Below are 22752 nucleotides of genomic sequence, written 5' to 3' on the forward strand. Positions count from 1 at the left end.
TAAACACGTAAGAACACAATCCGGACAGAGGCACATATATTTAATAAAGTTTGATTTTAGAAATTAGTGATTTCTGTCAGTGTATATTTAGAATGATATTAAGCGATATTGTATTGTTGCTCAGGTTCGAGGATGGCTGCGTGTCAAAAAATGAAGAGGATCCTCCTATGTTTCACCATTGCACTGACTTACTTGGCATTTGCACAGAAATCTAACTTAAACTGTATTAATTTAATTTTATATATGCTACCTTTTCAAAAGGCAACTGCTTCATTTTTATAACTGCAGGTTGTGTTTTATTGCTCTCCGTTTGTTGCCCAGATAAGGGGCACATTCCGTTTTGTTGTTTTTTTTTTTTTATCACACATTTAACGGTGTTTAATTTACAAAGATCCATCGTCGTTATGTAAACTCCATTTGGGGGCAGTTTTTTTCTGGGTTCTAAAAGGAAAAAAATTAGCCGTTCTCTGTTGATCTTCAGAATAAAAATGACATCAAAAATCAGATTTTTTTTATTGTATTTCTTTAATTTTATCAATGCAAGAAACATAAAACATTAATATTGTAACGGAAGGTAAACTTAAAGCACCATCATGCAGCAGAATCACATGGTGCATTATGTGCAGGGAAAATCAACATTTTGTCAGGAATACTAATTATGAATACTAATCACTTAGTCATTTTGATAAAAGACTATAATAGTTAATATAAACACTTAAAGCCTGTTTTGCCTTCATTGTAAGGCTTTTAATTTTTTGGTCCAATATGGCTTTTGAACATTTTGGGTTGCCGACCTCTGACCTAGGTGGACTTAGCTCCACCTTCAAAAAATGAGCATTTCTCCTCCTCAGAGCTGCAGTTTCCAAGGTTATGTTTCCCAGAGGAGCACTCGACTCCTCAACTTCTTCAGCAGTTAATGCAATTAGCTGCTGGATAGTCGAAAGAAACTAGCCAGCAAATGGAACTCATGGTAGAAGCTAATTCTCAGTGCAACATTGGTAAAAATGTTGGTTAATAGCTGAAAGATGTAATGAGTTCCTAAAGGTGGAGTTCCAGAAAGAGTAGGAGTTGTTAAAGTGACACAACCCCAAATTAAAAGGAAATATAGAAAGTATATGTAACATAACATCTTCACTTGATTGGGCTTTAAGAGTCCTATGAACCTGAAAACACAGGATAATGAAAACACGTGTATTTACTTGTGTTTTAAAGTAAATACAAACATGCCATACTTTCCAGATTTTTTTATTAGTTTTTTACACCAGTCTCACATATATCAAGATAAAATACAAGGATTTGATTGTAGTGTAACAAAATATGCTAACAATTTTCATCTGTTAAAAGTTCAGTTGTATCATTTAAGACACCAAACAGAAAAGCAGCACCTCATAAAACTCCAAATATCAAGATTAATTCTAAAAGAGTGAGGAAAAAGAATGATGTACTGCCTCTACCACAGACTTTGCCCACCCTCTATGACTAAGTTATGCCCTGTCATGTAGTCGGAGACATCAGATGCCAAGTAGACCACTGCGGCTTGCAGATCTGTCACTTGAGCCAGTCTACCAGCAGGAATATCTGACAGCCAGCGCTGCACCAGATTCCTCAGATCCTCAGAGTGGATGAGAGGGGTGTCAACAATCCCCCTGAAAAACAGAGAAAGCCGAAGAAAGAAAGAGAGAGAGAGAGAAACAGAGAGAGATGTGAAGGAAAGAAAAGAAAAATCTACCATGAAATCAGAAGGCATCACAATGCAGAGCTAGGAGTGACAGTGTTGCTTCAGAGGCATCACTTCGGTGATATAAATAAAACCAATTATCCCACGAAGAATGTGTGGTGACATGATATTTACCGCAAGTATGGGGGAATGCTTTATTGACTGGCTCCTCCTCAGAGGAGCACAGGTAAGATGAGACGTCTGGAGTAATTGGCTCGCATTCGTTTTTACTGCTTCTTAAGCATATGTTTCTCAATTTGAAACTAAAACTAGGTACAAATTTACCAGAAAATGTGTGTTGTCAGCTTCCATCTGAAAAAACACGTCAACTGGCACAATTAGTGTGACAATGACTGAATCATTGTTTCAATACATGGATATAGAATTCAAACGTTTGGATATATTAGCACTTTCAAGGATTATGTGTGACACCCCTGGTTAATGTATTCCACCTCAATTATATTTTTCTTCAACCGCCCTGTTATCTGGAACCTCTCCTGGCAATCAGAGGTGCTGTTTTCCCTCAGCCAATTTTCTAGATAATGCAGCTTATCACCGCTGCGGCTAAAAAAATTGGCAATAGAACCGGGCTCCAGTCTGCCTCACGAATGCTAATTGCCCCTCACACCCCTTCCTTTTTTTATGCATATTTACCAACCATTACTTTAAAGAAATCAGTGGACCATTGAGACACCCTATTCGCAAAAGGGTGGAGAGAATTGAATTAGAGAGACAGAAGAGCTTCTCTGCAAATTAAAATTAGCAAACAAGCTAACAAGCCCAATTATTTATAAAGCCAAGTGTTCTGGGTCTGGTTTGCCCAGTGTGGCTGGACGCATTTGGGCTGAGGATGCTCCAGCTAGGGTCAACCTCTGCCTCCTCTCTCATATTTTAACACACAGATAAAGAAGTCAGAAAACTGTGTTCTGCTGTTTTTTTTTTAAATTAAAACAAGGCTCCATTGTTGCTGCTGCTTTGAGAAAAATTAGAGCAAGCTCTCAGTCGAATCATCCCTCAATACCTCGTCTAATTAAGCGGTGACGTGTTGTTCGTGAGTGTAAATTAGTGCATTGTTCTCAAAGCAGAGCTCCATAGTAAATTCATTAATCACAGCTTTTGGTTAACCACCCAATTCTTCACAACAATCAAACAAGGTGAACAAATATGTCAGGTGAAGTGATGCAAACACTCACGGTGAGATGCAGTTGACACGCACTCCTCTGTCAATCCATTCAGTTCCCAAAGTCTGGGTCAGTTTGACGACTCCAGCTTTGGACGTGTTATAGGAAAGCTGCTTCTGAGGATGGGGCACTGCAGAGAGGAAAGACATGTTAATGAAATTAAATGTGTTTACAAGAAAAGACTTGGAAAAATGTTGATTGAGTTCATTTATAGACAAATTCCTCAACCTGACCCCTATTATGTTCAAATCACTGTTGAGCCGCTACAAATGGCCAAACCACGATGTTATCAATGCCCTTATGAAGATCACTAATTACTGAAAATATATTTCTCTAAATTTAGCATAACCCAAATGTTCATAAAACTCTTATATGTGACATTGGGTGTTTATATTCTTGTTCCGTGTATATTAAGACATTTTTAGTGTGCAGACAATTACAATAGGGAGTTAAAAATGTATTTGTAGATTTTAGCTTTCAGCTGCAGAACCGGCTAACTTTCAGTTGCTAATAACGCTAACTTTAACATAGCTTTCAACTAGCGCTAGACTAGCTTCACAGTTTTTTAATGAGTCTGAACTGAGTTTCAACATTTCCAGATTAAATACCACGGCTCTTCATGACACACTTTGAGATCTAGAATGATTAAATGAAAACACCAAAACAATTAACTTTCAAATATTTTGTAGACTTAAATATTTTCCTCAAGAGAGCCAACAACATTTTGCCAGCCTAGCATGCTGGTGCTTATGGGCATTACATGAAAAGTTCTTTCCCTTCAACTTTGCGAATGAAGTCATATAAAATTAATTGCTCATAATACCCAGTTATGCTATGGTCTCAGCAACAAAAATGGGGAGCCATTTGTTTGCCCTGACCATCACAGATGCTGCACACTGCATGGGATGCCGGGACAGGGGCTCGTTTTCTGCTGGTTGATTAATCATCACAAGGAAGGCTCCAAGTTACATACAACTTTAGTAGTTAACCTCATCACCCACTGATCTGACTGCCAAATGGTTTCAGTGTGAGACCGGGATGATAAATACCCGCCAGCTGTGGAGAGGTAAAAAAGAAACCTGTCTTGGGAAATAAATGGCTTGGAGCATTCAGCTTATATTATTCAGTCAAAAAGTGTGCACACTAGAAGTAAAACATTTTGAAGCGATGAAGAAATAAACGAAAGAATGATGAAAAAAGAGATGTATTGCATGTGGAATGTCGAAGGGAATAGTAGCAGCGGGTTTGGGTTGGGCCGGATGAGGCCGGGCTAGGACCTGAGAGGAGCAGGCGAGAAAGAGCAGAGCCCACAGCTTACACGCATATTGAAGATGAAATCCAACTTATCAGGACAGGAAAGAGAGCTTGCAATGCCTAACAGCAGTAATCCTAGCTCAAGACCCAATGATACGGCTCCAAAATATCATTCAGAAAATGCCTTCATCCTTTAAGTAAATGTGCATTGATGTTTTTCGCCGACTTAAAGAACAGTAATCCCCCGAAGAAGGGAAATAGAGGCCGAAGGCAGCGCGTTCTCCAAAGCCCTCTTTAACATTCATCCAGCTACTTACTGCTCTGGTTCTGGGTGAAAACATGCTCTTTATCGCGTACGCTTACATTTTGAATTCTTCCGAGCAGATAAGAAGTTCAAATGATGGATTCATCTCCCCAGAATAAAGCTGCAGTTGTAGAGCGTATTACCATGGAGGCAATTTGTGCAGATCAGAGTTAGTGAGCCACAAATCCATCATGAAGATCAACACACCGCCTGAATTTTTTAGAAATTTAAAACAATGTTTTTGCTTTTTTGTTGCATGAATGTTTTGAGTTAAAAAAAATTTTAACATTGAACACAAGTAATATAGGAATTACAACATACACTACAAAAACTGCTTTAATGTGTTCAGGTGAAAAAAACAAACAAAATAGGCCTTCTGGAGGAAAACTGATTGCTAATAAGCCCATTAACTATAGGCTTTCTGAAGGTTTTACCAGTTTAATTAAAGACTTTTAAAGACAATTATGAATGAAATTTAAAACCTATATAGTGGCAAAAGTATTTTTAGACTTTCATCTAGTCTCCTATGGGTTGGCATCAGAGTGAATGAGTGGTGAAAATTGCCAACTGGCAATAAATTTGCACTTAACCCACAATGGGCTCAAAAAAGTTAGCCAAGGCATATTAGTTAGAAATAACCTCCACTGCCTCAGAATGCAAGATGTCTACGGAAATCGTAGGCGAGATTAAATAGTCCTGCCCTAAAATTAAGAACATGTAATCAATGTATTTGAGGCCAACTTATGTGAATGTAACGTTTTAAGGCCACAGTTTTAGATACATGAATTGAAGGCTTCTTAAGGATGCATGGACACTTCAAACTAGCTTGGTAGCAATAACTGAATTGAACTGAATTCAGTCACGTTGCAGAAGAAGAATTCACCATGAACAGTTTGTTTGAAGTAACACTGCAGCTTTTGCAGTCAAATCTAAGTCAAGACTTTGACAAGAGCATTCCAAAACCTACATTTGTTTTTGTTTTTTTCAGAAGAGGACTTGCTTTTGTGCTTTGTATCAGTCATTCATTCATTTGCTCACAGTAAACCTTTAAAATTCCGACGCAGCATATCAAGTGCACATCATCACTCTTCAAGCACCATGTTTGACTGACAGGAAGATATAAAGTTCTACCTTTGAGTCTACAGAAGATTTTTTCACACAACTCTCTGGTATCACCATGATGCTTTCTGGTAAATGTGAAATGGAAATGTATGTTTGTGTTGGTCAACAGTGGTGTGGATGTCATTAATGGTTGATATTTTTGCCCATTTCCACTATGTAATTGCTCAGTCATGAACACTAACCTTTTACACACATAATGAGACCTTTCATTCTCTTCTAACCTCCTGCACTCATCAAACACAATAACGCTGTCCTGGAGTAATTTTTGTATACCAGCCATCCATGAGAATATCTATCACAATTACATAAATGGCGTCTCTCTCTGTTTGTCCCAAAGTTGAAGAAAGAACCCTTTCCAGATTGACAGATAGCAATGATTCTGTTTCCAATCTGTTTTTGTTTGTTAATTCTTTTAGATCAGGACTAGACTGGTAAAAACTAGCCCCATGTTCTACACCTTGTTCTCAATAGCCAAGGATCTATAGTTAACATTTGGCTGTGACATATTCAACCATGAAGTAGGCTGCAATATGAAGCTACCAGCTCCGCATGGTAAACAACCATCCTCTACTGAGAACAGAGAAGATGAAGCCAAACAAGATGGCTGTTAATGAGAACTGAATATGGAACTGAATGACTTCATTCACTTCCTCTGCTGCCATTGCTACAGTTACAGGCATACTACAATGGGCTCTTTGCACCTCAGCTTCCGCGTTCGGGGAAAAACGGCTCAATTGTTTCCGATCTATTGAAAATGATACTTTACACTGGGTATTTGCAGGGCTTTTCCAAGGTAACAATTAATGATGTACATCGATCCGAAGCCCCAGCAAGTAAGCTGGAGAAAGGTTTAAAGATGTTCGCCTCGTTATACATTAACAGATACAAAGGTGAGTTTTACTTTCTTTAAATTTTGTGGCTAACATTAGCTTTATTTTCAAGCATATTACGTGTGTTTATTGTTAACGACAATAAACGCGACGGGAGAGGGGGGAGCAGATTACAGTTCATACTTTTTGCTTGAATCCTGATAAAGCACAACGAGCCCAGAGCTTAACGGCAGAGCAGCTCTGGTATCGGAGTTCTAGTTCAACTGACTGTTCAGGTTCAGAGTTATTACTTTTAGAAAAATATGGCCGTGTTGCTTAAGGTCTCTGTGTTATTTTGTTTTATTACTTTTGCATGCTTGTTGTGAAGGGCTCATTAGGACGGTGTTTACAGCGGGGTGTACAGGCGGATCAGTGGCTCGGCTGTCAGGCTCTGCTCTCTAGTTCTCAAACACTCGCTCTTTCAGGCTGAATACAGAAGCGATTCAATGAAAATAACACAGGACGGCTCCTTCACCTTCGTCTTTAGGGTGAAGAAGCTGATCCGGAGTGAAGTGAAGGCTGCAAACTTTGTTGTGCGGCGTTAGCTTGAACTGGTAGTGACGGATATTTACAAGCCACCGTCTTCTTAATTCAGGATCGCTTGGAAATCCATGAAAACTTAAAGAAAGTGCATAGTATTGTTTTATTTGTGTCTTAAATACGACTTTGTCTTAGTAACTGAAAGCGGAAAAAAGAGAGCCACATTTGCGCATGTAGTTGTGACGTCAGCGCGGCAGGTGCAAAACAGTGCAGAAAATTAATAGAACACCTTTAAATTCCACTGGAGAAATTCTGCTCAATGGGAGAAATTCCAGACAGACAACTGAAGGGAGATGAGAATTGAAGGGAGTTCTGTAGTACATCAGGGCACATGTTGCTTTCCAAGACACTTTCGCCTACTTCATGTTGTCATTGTATCTTCATTCTGTTGTATCTTCTCACTGGGCCAGTTTGTTTTTTTTTTTTTATTCCTCTTATAATATGAAATTATTATCTAAAAACATTTTCCCCTTTACTTTGCTGATATTAAAGCATTTTTTGAAGCATATAAAAAGCAGAAGTCTTTAAAGGGGCAAATAATTGCACATCACATTAGATACTTCTACTCCAGCCATGACTGAGGAAAAGAAGAATAAAGCTGCGATGGTCAGAAAGTCTGCAAGAAAGAGTGCAAGTGTGGTGATACGTGCACTTGCATGTGCATGCACACTTGCGTGTGTGCGCACACACCCTTTGATGAAGCAGATGGACAAAAAGCTGTCATTGTGCACTTTAATTGGCCGTTTACGGCTGCATTTCCAGCTTCCACTTGGTTCATACAGCTCCCATCTGATTACACATTATGACAATATTATAACAGATGTCTGGAGCGAATGAAGTGAATTCCTGAAGGGCTGGACGCAATGAAGGCAATTGATCATTTTCTTAAAGCAGCCTCTATTTACCAGCACGCTCATGTATTACAGATTGCCTCCTGCAAATCGGGACTGGCAGAGGAAGTGAAGGAGGGGGAACCCATATGGCACACCATTTTACGAGGCCAATCCTTTAACCTTTAACTTTAACCACCAATGAACTGTTGCACCAGGCGTGACTTTTGCTAGGCCCTCACCAAAACTCTCAAAGTATCTTACACTGCTAAAACAAGGCCCGTAGGGCTCATGTTGGTGGGTTTTTTGACTCTGCACAGGAGCCCTCCCCTCCCAAGTTGGACCTCAGATTGTCTTCCTCATCCGCTGCAAGGCTCTGGAGAGAGGGATGTTTGCTATGATGCAAAAGTGCCTCGGAGAGATGCAATCACGACACTTTGTGCTTTTTGCTGGAAGCAGCGGCAGATACCTTTGGATCTCGTTGGAGCGACTGAATTTAAGTGAAAGCTGCCTAATCTTGTTAGAGACATGAACCTTGTAAATAATAATACAACCCCCGCAACAAATATCTCCTTTCTCCTGAGTTTGAAGAGTAGACCCTTCCCTTTTCCCCTCCTTTCCTTGGCCCAATGGCTCACGCCAAATCGTGAGATTAAATGCTGACATTGAGCAGCTCCAGAGAGAAAGAGAGGAGAATGCAATCATTACTCACCTATTACACTGGCCATGGAAGCTGTGTTAATAATCTTTCCGTATCCTTGCTTTAACATCACTCGACCAGCCACCTGAGGTGAGGATTCAGAGGGAACAGAAACATTACTACAGGTCGCACTGAGAGGCTGGAAAACGTGTAGTTTATCACAGGAGAGAGGAGCTGAAGATTTGGAAGTTGTGACTTTAGATGTGCAGCTGTGGGCTTTAACTTTCAAAGCTAAAAGTTTATGAGATGAAATATGTGTGCATGTTTATTGTGATAAATGTCTTATTGTGATAAGTTTTGACTTATTGCTATTGCAATAAATTCCAGTTGTTATGACCTGTCTAGGGGTGGCCAGCTCATAACATGAAGGATCCATCCTCTTCAGATCTCAAGCAGCCAACACACACAAAGTTGAACATTTTATAATGTTATTTATTTTAAAAAGATGCACTTTTGGATTGAGATGTTGCAGCAAGTGAAGCATATGGCTTCAGAGTGAGCTAATGCTAAAAACAACAAACAAAAGAAAACTATCTGAATACTAACCAACTTACCTAATTGAAAGTAAAGAAACCTCAAAATATCAAATATTGACACTTTAGTGACATAAGTTCTACGACAAAAAAACAATACTTGTCCTTAACACTATATGTAGCAGGTATGTTCAGTTTTACATCGCTCCAAATATGATGTGCTGTTTTTGTAACCAATGACTAGAATTTGTAATTTATTACAAATTCTGAAACACATTCAACCTCGTCTTAACTCGGTCATAGAGTTTACCACGACAACAACAACAAAAACAAAACAACATTCGCTCCAAACATGAGTGGAATACATGTACTGTGCTTATTTCACTTAAACACGCTTCTGACTGTGTAGGACAAATTATGTTTGTCTCAATGTGAAAATAAATACAATGAAATTTAGATTGCAAAGAATCCTTTTAGTATCCTAGGTAAAAAAAAAAAAATTAAAAAAGAAGCCGGCCAGCAAAAAAAAAAAAAATATCATAATTGTTCATATAGCGCTCTCTATTTGTGTGTGTGATGCATACAAAAAAGATGGATAAAAGAGGTTGTCCTGACTGGGATGGCGACCCATCATGAAGATGGCAGTCGGCGTTCATAGACACGGGAACTTAGCAGCCTCTCTCTCTTCCTCCGCAGACACCTTCCCAATGTTCCTCCCATCAATATTGGCCACAATTATGCTCTAGCTGGAAAACATATATCCGGCATAAAGAAGTCAGGCGATATGCAGAAGCTGGGCAGAGACTAGTATGTCTCAGTTCTGCAGCAGCTCTGAAACTCCAAAGCCCAGGAATCCCCCTAGCAACTGCAATCAAAATAATGTCATACTTTACCCTTGAAGCGATACTACCCATAAAGTAAAAGCAATACAGGAAAGCAAATAACACGCAATAAACAAATACAGCTGGGTGACATCCTCCCTCACTTAAAATGTGATGTCCTCATCACTACCAGTAGTCAGGGACTGAAATAACCCTGCGAGTTGTTGTTGGAAGGACACCAAAAAACTAGAAACCAGTGTCTGCTGTGTCGGGGAATATAAGCTGTGGTGTTGATATTGACCTTTAGAGCCAACCTGGTAGTCACGGAGGAAGGCTGGTTGAACACGCCTTCTTTGGAGTCCTGAATGTGGTAAAACTGGACTAGCTTCAGCCACTGACCCTGCCAAATCTGTTTGTTCTGAAATGAACTCAGATTGGGATTCAGGGTATTTTGTGACGGTGGCACACTTTGCAAAGACGTTCATGAGTCCTCCCACTGTGGTTCCTGATCTGTATTCTCCACCACTGGAGATATGTTGGCCACAAGGTCCTCCTCCTCATTTGTCACTGAACACTGCACCAGGGGATTTGGGGAAACCTTAAACCATATCATCTGGTCTCCAAGTTGCTAGTAGGAATCCACAAGGGAGAAACATGTCTCAATGCAGAACCCTCTCTCTGCCCTCTCTATCCTCTGGTGTGACAACATAGACTGGGATACTTTCATCCGGCTGTTTTACAACAATATGAACAATGGATTCCCACTTGTCAGAAATCGTGTGTTTCTTTGAAAGACTTTGAAAAACTCATCTTATACAGCATATTTCCAAATATGCTCCTTTTCAAACAGTTTCTTAAGTTAGCTTATATTTGTACTTTTTCTGAACTCATCATTCAATCCATTCCATACACTGATAAACAAAAACTCTTTTTTGTTGTTCTAATTCATTGTTTTTAGATTGCTCTCTCCTATTTAGACCACTGATGTATTTAAGCATTTCGCAATGAATCAATAAATCAACCAGAAACTGGATGACCTCAGCAGAGTTAGCTCCCCCACTTTCTTCAAATCTAACAAAATTGGTCTCAAACATTTGTGCTGGTTTGTAAAGCAAAAATGTTTGCTTGTGTCTCTATCATTTAAAAAATATTCAGAAATGTTTCCATTAATGGTTCCCTCCACCCACCACTTTTATAAAATCAAACAAATTTGGTGTCAATCAACTCGGCTAAGTTTGTGCGGCAAATATTTTTGTTTGTGCAGCTATCATTTTAAAGATATTAATTAAAATAGTCTCCATGGGTCATAAGAGGCCAATAAACTTGACTAAGTTTGGCAGCAAAATCTTTTGTTTGTGCCAGTATCATTGTCAAGATGATGAAAGGAAGTCATCAGAGGTCAACCCCCCGTTCCCTGCTTACATTTCCAAACTAAACAAATAAATAAAATAAAAAAAATTGGAGTCAATCAACTTGGCTAAGTTTGTGCTGGTTGGTCAGCACCGAAGCATTTTTAAATGAAATTCACAGTTCCATCATGAACAGATTTGACCTTTGATGACCTCTGAACATTTTTTATTATCTTTAAAATTATACTTTTTTCATAAAAACTTTTTGCTGCACAAACATTCCAGCACAAATGTAGCACAAACGTTTTCCACCAAATTTGTTTGATTTTGTAAAAGTGAGGGGAGTGTCTGACCTTTAAACTTTTATTAATATCTTCCAAGCCTAAGCAGCACAAACAAACATTTTTGCTGCACAAACCAGCACAAATGTAGTCTAATTGACTGACACCAATTTTGTCTGATTTGAAGAAGGTAAGGGAGCTGATTGATGTTTCATGACTTCTGGAAACATTTTCTTAATATCTTTGAAATGATAGTGGCACAAAGGGAAACCTTTGCTGCACAAACCATCACAAACATTTGAGACCAATTTTGTTAGATGGGAAGAAGGGGGGAATCAACATCACTCAGGTCTTTGACCTACATTTTTACTTTGATATTTTTTGGGAATATTTAAAAAGTATTTTAAAAATGTTATTTAGAAAATAACGTTTATTAATATTTCTTAATGTTTTCTGGCATTATTCTGCAATTATCATTAAATTACTTGAAAATCAATATTATCATTTATCTGAATAACTTCTGGTACAATTTATCATTCAGCAAAATTTATCACGACACGCTGCTGTTTGCTTTCGGTTCCAACACAATTGAATCTAAATATCAGATATAGTTTTTTTGACCTCTCAGCCCATATATTTCTGCCAATTTATGTAACTAGTTTTTGAGTACCGAATGATTAACTCAACAACCAGAATTGCTAAAATGTTGCTCTCAAGATCAAATTGAATGATACAACCACGCAGGTCACCTCGGTCCCACACACCTGACAGCACATAAACATCCCTCTCAGATTTACGCCGAAGGTCTGGTCCCACTCCTCTAAACTTGTATCTTCGCTGGCCGAGTTCTTGTTAATGCCAGCATTGTTGCAGGCGATGTGGATCGTTCCCCATTTTGACACAATGGTGTCAACCATCCTTTGCACATCGTCCCACTTGCTGATGTCAGCTGGGATAGGAATGGCGTTGATGCCTGGAAAAGGTAAAAAAATATATAAATATACATTTTGACTTAACTATTAAAACCTAAAACTATAACTGCTAGTGGAATGAGTTTTCATTATTTTTAAACCTATGTGATAGTTCATATTACATATTAATCCACCACAGCCAGCAGGAAACAGGTATGCAAGTTAGCTTTTAGCATGCTGCCATCTGGTGGCCAGAACCTGAAAATGGTAACACAATTTATGAATGCAATGCAAAGTTGTTAACTGTAAGGTGCAGGATTTTATTTCAGTTATTTACAAAAGCAAAAAATCTGGAACGTGGTCAACAATGTCAAGTGCTGAGCTTGAGGTCCAACAGACCTAGAACTGTGGTTTCTCTACTGTCTGTATTTATGTTAATGTCATTGAACACTGCGGTGAGCATGGAAATTAGATTGGAAGACATCAAAACGGTTGGTTATCGTTAAGTAGCTACTGTTAAAACACATATTTTCAATAGTTTTATTCACTAATGAAATTTTGGAGATTGGCCTTTTTTATATATACTATATAAATAATACTAACAGGCTTGCAACTTCTCCAAGATTGATTCCATCCCGTTAGTATTAGTCCTCAGCTGGGATGTGTCTCAGCAAGACTCACATCAAACTTGCGTCTCTGTCCATCAAAACAGTCGGAGTGGTCAATAGTTCAGCCAAATCCATCGCAAACCTGTTGATATGCCAGGTATCCATCCGCAAAAGCTCCAAGCAGCAGAAATCCTGTTACCATGAATAAATCCAGGTATGTCCCTACAGCACCAAAGGGTTCTCCTGTGCTCAGTCTTGTGGATAAAATTTGATCAATTACTTTGCGAGACCAGTTAATCAGATCCATAGTTTGTAGATTATGGAATAGAAAACATAGAAAAATAGAAAATATCCAGATGTTACTGTCAGGAACATAACATCAATATTATGGCCAGTGACAAAGCCATGAACTAATCGCCCATTTGCTGACGTGAGTTTATATTTAGGAGAGCCAGTAGTTTGAGGTCTGCTGCATTTGATATTTCTGTGAATTATCCGTGAAACTTGCTTTTGGGCTGCTCTGCAGAGAAGTAACTAGCAAAAAGTGATGGTTAAATTTCTCTCTAACGTCAAGAAACGTCAGCTCAGATGACAAAATTTCTGTTAAATCTGACAATATGTGATTATATGGAAATAAACGTGGCTAAATACGACTAAATGTAAATAAACATAGCTAAATGTGATAAAATGCATCCAGCAAAATGTTAATAAATTGGGCTAAAAGTGATTAAGCGTGAAAAAGTTTTTTACTTATGCAAGACAGATCCTTTTAGCGACCATGTATCTCACCTTTGAGGAGGAGCTCTTTAACCACTGCCTCAGCTTTGGTCTGGTCCATGTCCACCACGGCCACCTTGGCACCAGCTTCACCCAGGGCATGAGCAAACCCCCGACCAATGCCCTGCCCTCCACCTGTCACATAGGCCACCTTCCCATCCAGACGCATCCGATCCAGGATGAAATGGCCCTTGACGCCTCGAAAGACTTCATCATCTGTAATGTCATCCTAATGGACAAGATCTAACACTCAGGCTTATTCAGAGATAACTATGCCAAGAGGAAGGAGTCAGCAAATTTCACTGTACCTGAGAGAGCAAATGTGCTGAAGACAGAGAGACACGCCTGATAAGACTGATGCCATCTCTGAGAGGGATGATGACCTTTCAAACACAAAGGGTAACATTAACATTAAAAGAGATTAGGAATCAAGAACCCAAATGTAGCCAGAGAAGTACCTGCTCCACCCGGGGATCATTCGCAATAAACTGGTTGAAATCTCGAAGTGCCAGGCCGTTGCTATCAGTAGTGTCTTTAAGATAAACCCTTGCTTTGAAGAGTGAGTTATCTACACATATAACCCCTTGCAGTCTCAACAAGTTATTGTCCATAATAAAGTTGTAGTAACTGATATAATTACTCTTGTCTGCATCTATGAAGACCATGTCGAATTGTTCACCGGTGGCGGCTAATTCCTGAAAAAAAAAAGAAAAGGGACGTGACATAAATACAAAACTTGCAAGTGACTAAAATGTCGGTTAATAACCGACCAGTCTGTTAATGAAAACAAACTGACACAGACAGCGACAGTAAAAGTAAAGAGGTGAAGAAGTGCAGCGGGTCAAAACATCTCAAATATTTTCTTTGTTTTCAAATTAAGATTCTGCTGAATTATATAAAACATGATTTTTTTTTTTGTCTCACTGGCCTGTCACCGACAAGAACCCAGAGTAATTATTTCTTATTTAGGAATAACTTATACTCCACAACTTCTTGTTTTATTTTTATTTATTTGTTTCATAGAATCTTGTTGCCTAGTTTTAAGAGATGCTCAAAATAAATTTAATGAAATAATTTCCAACATCTTGAGTTCAGACTGAAGTTGATTCCACACTGTAAGAGCCAACACACTGAATGCTTGCTTCCCCTTTTCAGTTTGAACACGTGGAACATGCAGAAGAAAAATGTCATAAGAGCGTAAAGAATGAGAACTAACAGATCTATGCAAGAGAGCGTTTAAATATGCTGGAGTTAGACCAACTCAAGATACTTGGCTTAGGTTTTAGTAACTTGAGATTTCTAATTGTACTTACAGTACAATGATCACTAAGGTTATCCTTGTATATTTATGCAGAGCATTTGTCATAATTAAGTTAAGGAGTGATGATTTTAGAGGGCATTTGTTATGAAGTCGGGTGGGGTAGTTAATTAACGGGGTGATATTTAAAGAATCATAGATAGTTTTTAAGCTACCTGAAGATGTTGTCAACCAGTCTAGATTTAAATCTCCTCAAAAAACAAATTCATTATTATTTAGGTCAGCTAGATGTTTGTACAAATTAGGGTTAGTTTAAGCTCAGATTTTATTTCTTGCAAACTCAATCATTTCTTTAATTTGACAGCAGTTGTGTGTATAGTCAACTGGCAGTGGATGAACCTTTACCACAGATTGTGCTGAATCTACACACCAGCTATTGCCTCTAGAGTCTAGAGGTAAAAAGCACAAACCACATTTCAGGGGTCATTTTATCAAGGCTGAAGTTGCTTAATTTCCTAGGTTTTGAAAGCACGTGTTTTGCTTTTCTTTGTAAAATGTTGCCCTTTCTGCATATCTGTTAGATACCTTTGTAGCCTTCTCATGGTATTTATACATTGCAGCCATAGAATGTTTACCAAAGACAAACACAACCTCTGACTCGAATGGTTTTTGAACCCAAACTTGGACATCGTACATCTGACTAAAAACTGAAATAACAAACATCTTTGCCAGCACAGTTAGTGTATTTTAGCTGATGCAATGCAGTGCCATGGGGGTATTCACATTGATATTGTTGCAAGGGCAAATCAATACTGTGCAACACAGTATAGATAGATAGATAGATAGATAGATAGATAGATAGATAGATAGATAGATAGATAGATAGATAGATAGATAGATAGATAGATAGATAGATAGATAGATAGATAGATAGATAGATAGATAGATAGATAGATAGATAGATAGATAGATAGATAGATAGATAGATAGATAGATAGATAGATAGATAGATAGATAGATAGATAGATAGATAGATAGATAGATAGATAGATAGATAGATAGATAGATAGATAGATAGATAGATAGATAGATAGATTACTCCATGCATACCTGATAGATTACTCCATGCATACCTCATATTATGCAGAGCGGGCTTGGAATGTAGGAATCACCTCCCAGGCTAAATCCTTTCTCCTGTCTCTTCACTGGGCCTTTTCTCTTTTGTAAAGAGAAAAGGCCCAGTGTCTCTGTCTCACAGAGACATCTGTTTCTTACTCAATTTGTGCTTGTGGGCTCAATGTTGACACGCAAGACAGTTAAAGGATTTTCAAAATAAAAGATCCTTCACACTCAGATAAAACCTAAAACAGTAATATTTAATTATTTCTTGTGTGGCAGGTGTTCTAACTTTCTGTCCTACCCATTAATTCGTCCTACCTTGTGGTAATGTGCATGTGCATGTCAATGCTACGTCACATACTGCTTACTTAGTAGACTTCTTATCAGTTACTCCTACTTATTTTGTCGAAGATGAAGGTAAATTTAATTTATATCTGGCTTTATAACCCCGACCCTGTAATTTTAAATATTTTTGAATAATAACACTCTTTTATTAAACCATGCTAAATGGATCATGTTGGTGGTGATGTTATTTGACATTGAAGCTGTGTAATAGTGGTGTAATATTAGTGTATATTAAGCATATCCTAAACTACATTTTGTCTCATCCTGTCTCCTGGTCCCATATTCACACAACGCAGAGTATTGATGAAAAGCCATCAAAATTAAAAAGGTTACACATGGATTGCTATGGGCAGGCCCCCAAAATACATCCCTGATTCATTCATATGCAGAAAAAAAACATATCTTCACCATATGGGGGCATTGACTTAGCATCTAAACACAGACAATGCGGAGATGAGCTGCGAAACATAAGTCTGGAAAAAAAACAGCTCCAGATCTGATCTTTATGGACCTGTCCTGATAAAATCCCTCAGTCTTCACGCTGCTCTCTGGATTAATGTACTTTCAGTCCATTTCAGGTTCGCTGTTACATCAAACAAATTATTTTACTCTACATAAATTGTCTCGTGAACTTCTAGGTAACCAAGACAACAATAAATAAATGACTAAGGCGCCTGTTTCTCATTGCCTCTCCCTCTTTAGAAAAACAATGCAGTATGAAAAAAGCTAGCTAGGCTAAAAAATAATCAGAGTAGTTAACTGGGCCAATTTAGTCTCAAAGGAAACATTTCTTGGTTGTTTAGAAGTTTGTTTCACAACGGAAATGCACAGTACTGGCCACAAGTCAAGAAATTCTGCTCGTAAATTTACGTTACTATCTTTAATTCTTACCTGTGAAAGGTAAAGGCTACTGTAAAACAGTTGAAACTAGTCCACGCCACACATTCTCTCCACTGCCACTTTCAAGATGACGGTGACTTAAGTAGGACTCAGCGTATACGTATTCATGCCTATTGTCCAGCGATTTCTCAGGTCTCACATTGGGACATGCCGCTTCCATTTTGTTAATGTTGTAGCGTTTTTGTAAGTTGTAATTGTGCTTTGTTAACTTTGTTGTGTTTTTGAATTTGTAGAAGGGGTTTGCACCTCTGGGCCACCTTAACTTACCCCATTTGACAAACACTCACAGACCACCTACCTTCAAGTTGACCCTGCAACTTGAAGTAGAAAACTTGTGGAAAAAACATGGATATCAGAAAAGTCCTGAGGTGTGTAAAATTTCAACATTTTAGGGACACATGGAATTTAGATGCATAATAAAAGAAAAATATACTTGAATTGCATGGACAAAAAGAAACATTTTCTTTCAGCCACTGGCCAGTAAAGTAATTTTATTTTAAATGTTAAGATGCAGTTAGTTAGCGTGGGGCGCAATACAGTATGCCAGTGAATATGCCTCTTCACTGGCATATTGAATTCAGTACAGCCACAGACCTAGATCTGCATGCCTGTGTACTGTAATAATAAAACAAAAACTCCGTCATGGACCCCTACAGATTACAATGCAGGAGGAGGGTGCTTCACATCATGAAAGACTCCACCCATCCTGCACACAGTCTGTTCCATCTCCTTCCCTCAGATAGGAGGCTGAGGAGCATCCAGAGCAAGACCAATAAGCTGAAAATTAGTTTCCTCCCTGCAACTGTCAGACTGCTGAACTCCAGCTGCACTTAATTCATTCACACAGTTTTAGAAAGACTGCTTCAGACATCTTTGTTGATGCAGAATGATGGGCTTCAAGTTGTTTGGAAAGGTTCTTTAGGTCCAGGTTTATTCGCAATCAACAATTGATTTTCTCAGGTGATCTCTCTCTTCCCCTGCAATATGTTAACATAGACTTGTTTGCTCTAAAATAGCCAACTGTTGATACCTCTCCCTTTTTATAAAGGTGGTCATGTATGCTAATGAACATTTGGATGCTACTTTTTCTGTTAAGTCCTATGGTAAATAGCCTGTATTTGTGTTGCATTTACTAAGTCCAGAGAACTCCAAAGCGCTTTACACTACATTCAGTCATTTACACAGCCATGCAGACATTCACACAGTGGTGAGTATTACATTATAGGGGCAGTCTAACAGAGCACTGGCACCACTGGGCCTTCTGACCAACACCAGCAGGCAAGGCAGATGAAGTGTCTTGCTCAAGGACACTGCTAACTGCGGGACAAACCCCTACCATAATCATCGTATGGTGCCAGCAAGGTACTTAACTTTTCCGATCATATGACCAGTGCTGGAAACATTGTTGTGTCCACAAATCATAAAGATCTGGACCTCAGGAGTCATCTATATGCAGACCAGTGGGACCCCTATGTGTTAGATACCTTTGTAGCCTTCTCATGGTATTTATACATTGCAGCCATAGAATGTTTACCAAAGACAAACACAACCTCTGACTCGAATGGTTTTTGAACCCAAACTTGGACATCGTACATCTGACTAAAAACTGAAATAACAAACATCTTTGCCAGCACAGTTAGTGTATTTTAGCTGATGCAATGCAGTGCCATGGGGGTATTCACATTGATATTGTTGCAAGGGCAAATCTGTTGCACTGATATGCAACAGATGTGAGATGTTACTTAGATCACACTAACACCAACTGTCTCTCACCTTAAGGGTCTCCATGGCAGATCCAACCTTGACAGTTATCTTTTTACCATGTGGAGACTTTTCAAAGATAGGCTGAGAGAACTCTTTAAGGTATGGTTCTAGCTCACAAGCCACCAGGCAGCCATCTTCTGGAAGCCCCTCTGCCATGCACAGAGCTCCATAACCGGTGAACATCCCAATCTCCAGGACCCTCTTGGCTTGACTCATGTGGATCAGCATCTTAAGGGTTTGACCTGCCAAAAAGCACACCCAATAATATATCATAATGAAACACATAACAGAGGAAATGTAATAATAATAAACGGTGCATATAAATGTCCCACCCTCAACATGGCCAGTGATGCACTCCTTTGGAAGCCGGAACTTAGTCTTGCCCTCCTCAAACACTTGGTCCCAGTTGTGAGACATGGTCTTCCTACCAATAAGTATGCATGACTGTTTTTACATCTTGGGACACTGCTGTGTAAAAATATTCACACCCCTGGGACATTTTGACATTATATCATCTTACAACTACAAATATCAATCTATTTTATGCAATAGACAAACACAAAGCACTGCATCATTTTGAGCTACATGGAAATGTACATATGGTTTTCAGCAAAAAAAAAAAAAATCAGAAAAATGTACTCTGCATTTGTGTCCAGTCCTCTTTAACACCTCTAAACAAAATCCAGAGAAATGGGTTCAGAGTGCCCCTAAAGGTGGTCAAAGCTAAAGATTGGTAGAGATAAATACCAGGGAAATCCTGAATGAGGCTTTATTAACATAGATGGTCTGACTACAGATGAAAGCAAGACTTTTCAGATTGTGCTTATAAAAACATTTGTAAACCATGTACCATTTTGATTGTCTACAACTTAATATGTTTTCATACTGTTGTGTTTAATTAAATGTGCTTTTTCACTTGTTTTTGTTGTTTAACTTTTTTGTTCTGTCTTTGTTAAACACTTTTTTTTTTACATGTGTTTTATGTTAAAAATGTTTTATGTTGGAAATTTACATATTTTTATGTACATATTTGTTATTATTTCATTTTATGTCTTTAATTCATTTAATATTTTGGTCATATTTAATTAGAATTTAAGATGTGTCATAAATTTTGTCACTAATGATTTAATTTATATTTGCTAATCTTTACCACTGAGCTCCTTTAAATCTAGACTAAAACCTGTTTAGCTGCCTTTATCATAATGGATTAAGAATTTAACAATGGCACTTGACTAAATGCAATGTTTCAATTATTGATTCTATGCATGGGTTTGTGTTTTTATGATGTAAAGCACTTTGAAATGCCTTGTTGCTGAAATTTTCGATGCAAATAAAATTTGATTGATTGATTGTCAACAAATTAGCAATTTCCCCTTCGGATCAATAAAATATAACTTGATTCTGTTTCCATTTAAATACACAAATGTTTGTGATAATAACGTAGAGAACTATGAAAGAGTTTCAGCGGTATGAACTAGGGACGCTCCGATAAGATTTTTTGCTGCCGATTCCAATCATGTGCCGATCTTTGTTGATTACCAATCTCTGCCGATCACCTGGGTTGGCTGTCAATTTTTCGCTTTACTGCTATGTAATCTGACAAAATAGAAAAATTATCTGGCAATAAATTAATCTGATTTGGACATAAATATGCAAAATATTTGCAGACACAATGCAACAGCTATTCAGTCAAAAGGACAACTGAAAAACCTACAATCAATTAAACAATACATACTTAACAGTGAGGTTCTCTGTACCATAAATTATACATGCGTCAAATAAATCTCACAACACTGTCTATATCAAATAAGAAAGAAATATTAATTCAGAGTCAAATGCGGGTTGCATCAAAATAAACAATCATGAGTTATTGATTCAAAACTTCCAGACAGCATGGCTAGCTGATTAATGCTGATTCTGACTGAGCAGAGTAATTCTGCAGATCACAGGGAGGAGGCAGAGGCGATCAATATTTTTCAGGGATTATCTAGCTCATATTATTACATAGCAAAGTTTTAATACATATGTAAAATCTGTTTGTTTATTTAAATTTAAGCAGCCTTAAGCAGATGTTTGGCTTGAGAGTTCACTGCGGGTGGAGCAGAAACAAAGCTTCGTCTGTAAAGCGGAAGCAGAACCAGCATCTTACACCATTATTAGCTCATTGACATAAAATATTTTTCGGGTTACTTGTTTAGCTTTCTGACCATTATGCTCTTCCGGGTGAGTATTGGTAGCTGTGTGCTCCTTTATTTGCTATGTGATCGCTCCAGATGTCCGTTTTTTTCCTGTAGCCAATGTAGCCAAACTCCCTCAAGTGTTTTTTTTTTTAAATGTCATATTATATTTGTTGTGTTGATGCATTTTGACTTACTTCACCTCCGAGGTATTTCTACAGCGGAACATGCAAACTTCCCCATTCACTCTTAGAGCATTATAGTTCCTGGCCGCATCGCTTAGGATTTGCGCAGCGTGAAGGAAAGAGGAGATGAGGTGTATGGGCAGATTGAGAAGTGAGATGCAGGTGATCGGCAACAAGAGACAGTGATCAGCGATCACACACTTTTTCACGGAAAGAAATCAGCCGATTATGATCTGTGGCCAATCGGTCAGCACACCTCTAGTATGAACGCTTCTACAGGGGACTGCATTTCATACAGTAAAACACTTTTATTATCAGAAGATTTAGTGGAGAAAAAAAAACAGTCATACCTATACAGCTCTGCCAGAGGTTCGCTCTCTTTGGTGGCAATTTTTTCCAGGTAGTTGTCTAGTCCACTGGCAATGTCGAGAGCCTTCTGCAGGTGGCTTTTCAGTTCCTCTGGAACGGTGGCACATGCTGAGGCTATACCCTGGGCCTTTGTCAACAGATCCACTATGACTTCCACGGGGGTGTCAGGAACTGGGACAATCACATGAGAATTGACAATTTAATTCAATTCAATTTTTATTTATAGTCCTCTGGCAGGTTGAGGTTAAAAATAAAAATCAATTAACATATGAAACATAATTTACAACAAGTTATGAATTGTTATGCAAGTTACAGAAATTATGGTTAATGTAAAAAAAGTCACACCCATGTAGACAAATGCAAAGCAAGACATGCTAATTTAAAACAAAAGCATTGTGATCATTTAAAAAGTTTAAATGATTTTCTAATGAATGTTCAAGTTTCAAAAGAAGTATAAACATCTACTTAAGTGTTATAAATACCAGGGTGATTAGTGAGTCTAAACACATAGGCTACTCATCAGTATAATAACCAAAAATATTTAAATGTCAATATTGCATTAAAAGTGATCAGCCAAGTTTATGGTGAGTATGCAACTGTTATTGATGCTTTTAGATTCGTGGTAATGAGACAGAAGGTTTCTACTTGAACACAGCCTGGATTCTCTCTGGACTCAGTAACAAACTGTGACCACTCTCTCTCTCTCTTCCTCCTTTAGCCACTCGAACTTATCGGTACAAAAAAAGTTGAGTAACGAACTTACCTTTGTCAGGCAGCATATTTACCGTTTATGGGCGGGACGTCGGTTTCTGCAGTTGACAACCACGGAGGGTTTACGTGCTGCTGGAGGTCCAGAGGTTTCGGTTATATCATGTAACTCACAGAGGGGAGGAGGAGG

General features: G+C 38.3%; 1 protein-coding gene across 1 annotated transcript; it reads right to left on the reverse strand.

Annotated features, from left to right (window-relative positions):
• Positions 1-1229: 1229 nt before the first annotated feature.
• zgc:113054 (uncharacterized protein LOC541322 homolog) lies at positions 1230-22748 on the reverse strand. The gene is made up of 11 exons (XM_055022950.1): positions 22618-22748; positions 21836-22025; positions 19456-19547; positions 19133-19365; positions 14196-14432; positions 14046-14120; positions 13750-13966; positions 12206-12414; positions 8530-8602; positions 2911-3028; positions 1230-1646 (listed from the first exon to the last, which is right to left on the reverse strand). Exons 1-11 carry the CDS (start codon positions 22631-22633, stop codon positions 1451-1453), a joined length of 1656 nt encoding a protein of 551 aa, XP_054878925.1. The 5' UTR covers positions 22634-22748; the 3' UTR covers positions 1230-1450.
• Between the last annotated feature and the right edge of the window lie 4 nt (positions 22749-22752).

This window comes from Poeciliopsis prolifica, unplaced genomic scaffold (assembly GCF_027474105.1).
Source record: "Poeciliopsis prolifica strain line A6 unplaced genomic scaffold, Auburn_PproV2 SCAFFOLD093, whole genome shotgun sequence".
In the NCBI taxonomy this organism is placed as follows: domain Eukaryota; kingdom Metazoa; phylum Chordata; class Actinopteri; order Cyprinodontiformes; family Poeciliidae; genus Poeciliopsis; species Poeciliopsis prolifica.

Bases quoted from the DNA above. Each gene is read 5' to 3' on its own strand.
- zgc:113054 (XM_055022950.1), bottom strand. The intron at 19,548-21,835 runs GTATGACTGTTT...ACTTATTGGTAG, and splicing joins CCTCTGGCAGAGCTGTATAG to GAAGACCATGTCTCACAACT. The intron at 12,415-13,749 runs GTGAGATACATG...TACCTTTTCCAG, and splicing joins TAAAGAGCTCCTCCTCAAAG to GCATCAACGCCATTCCTATC.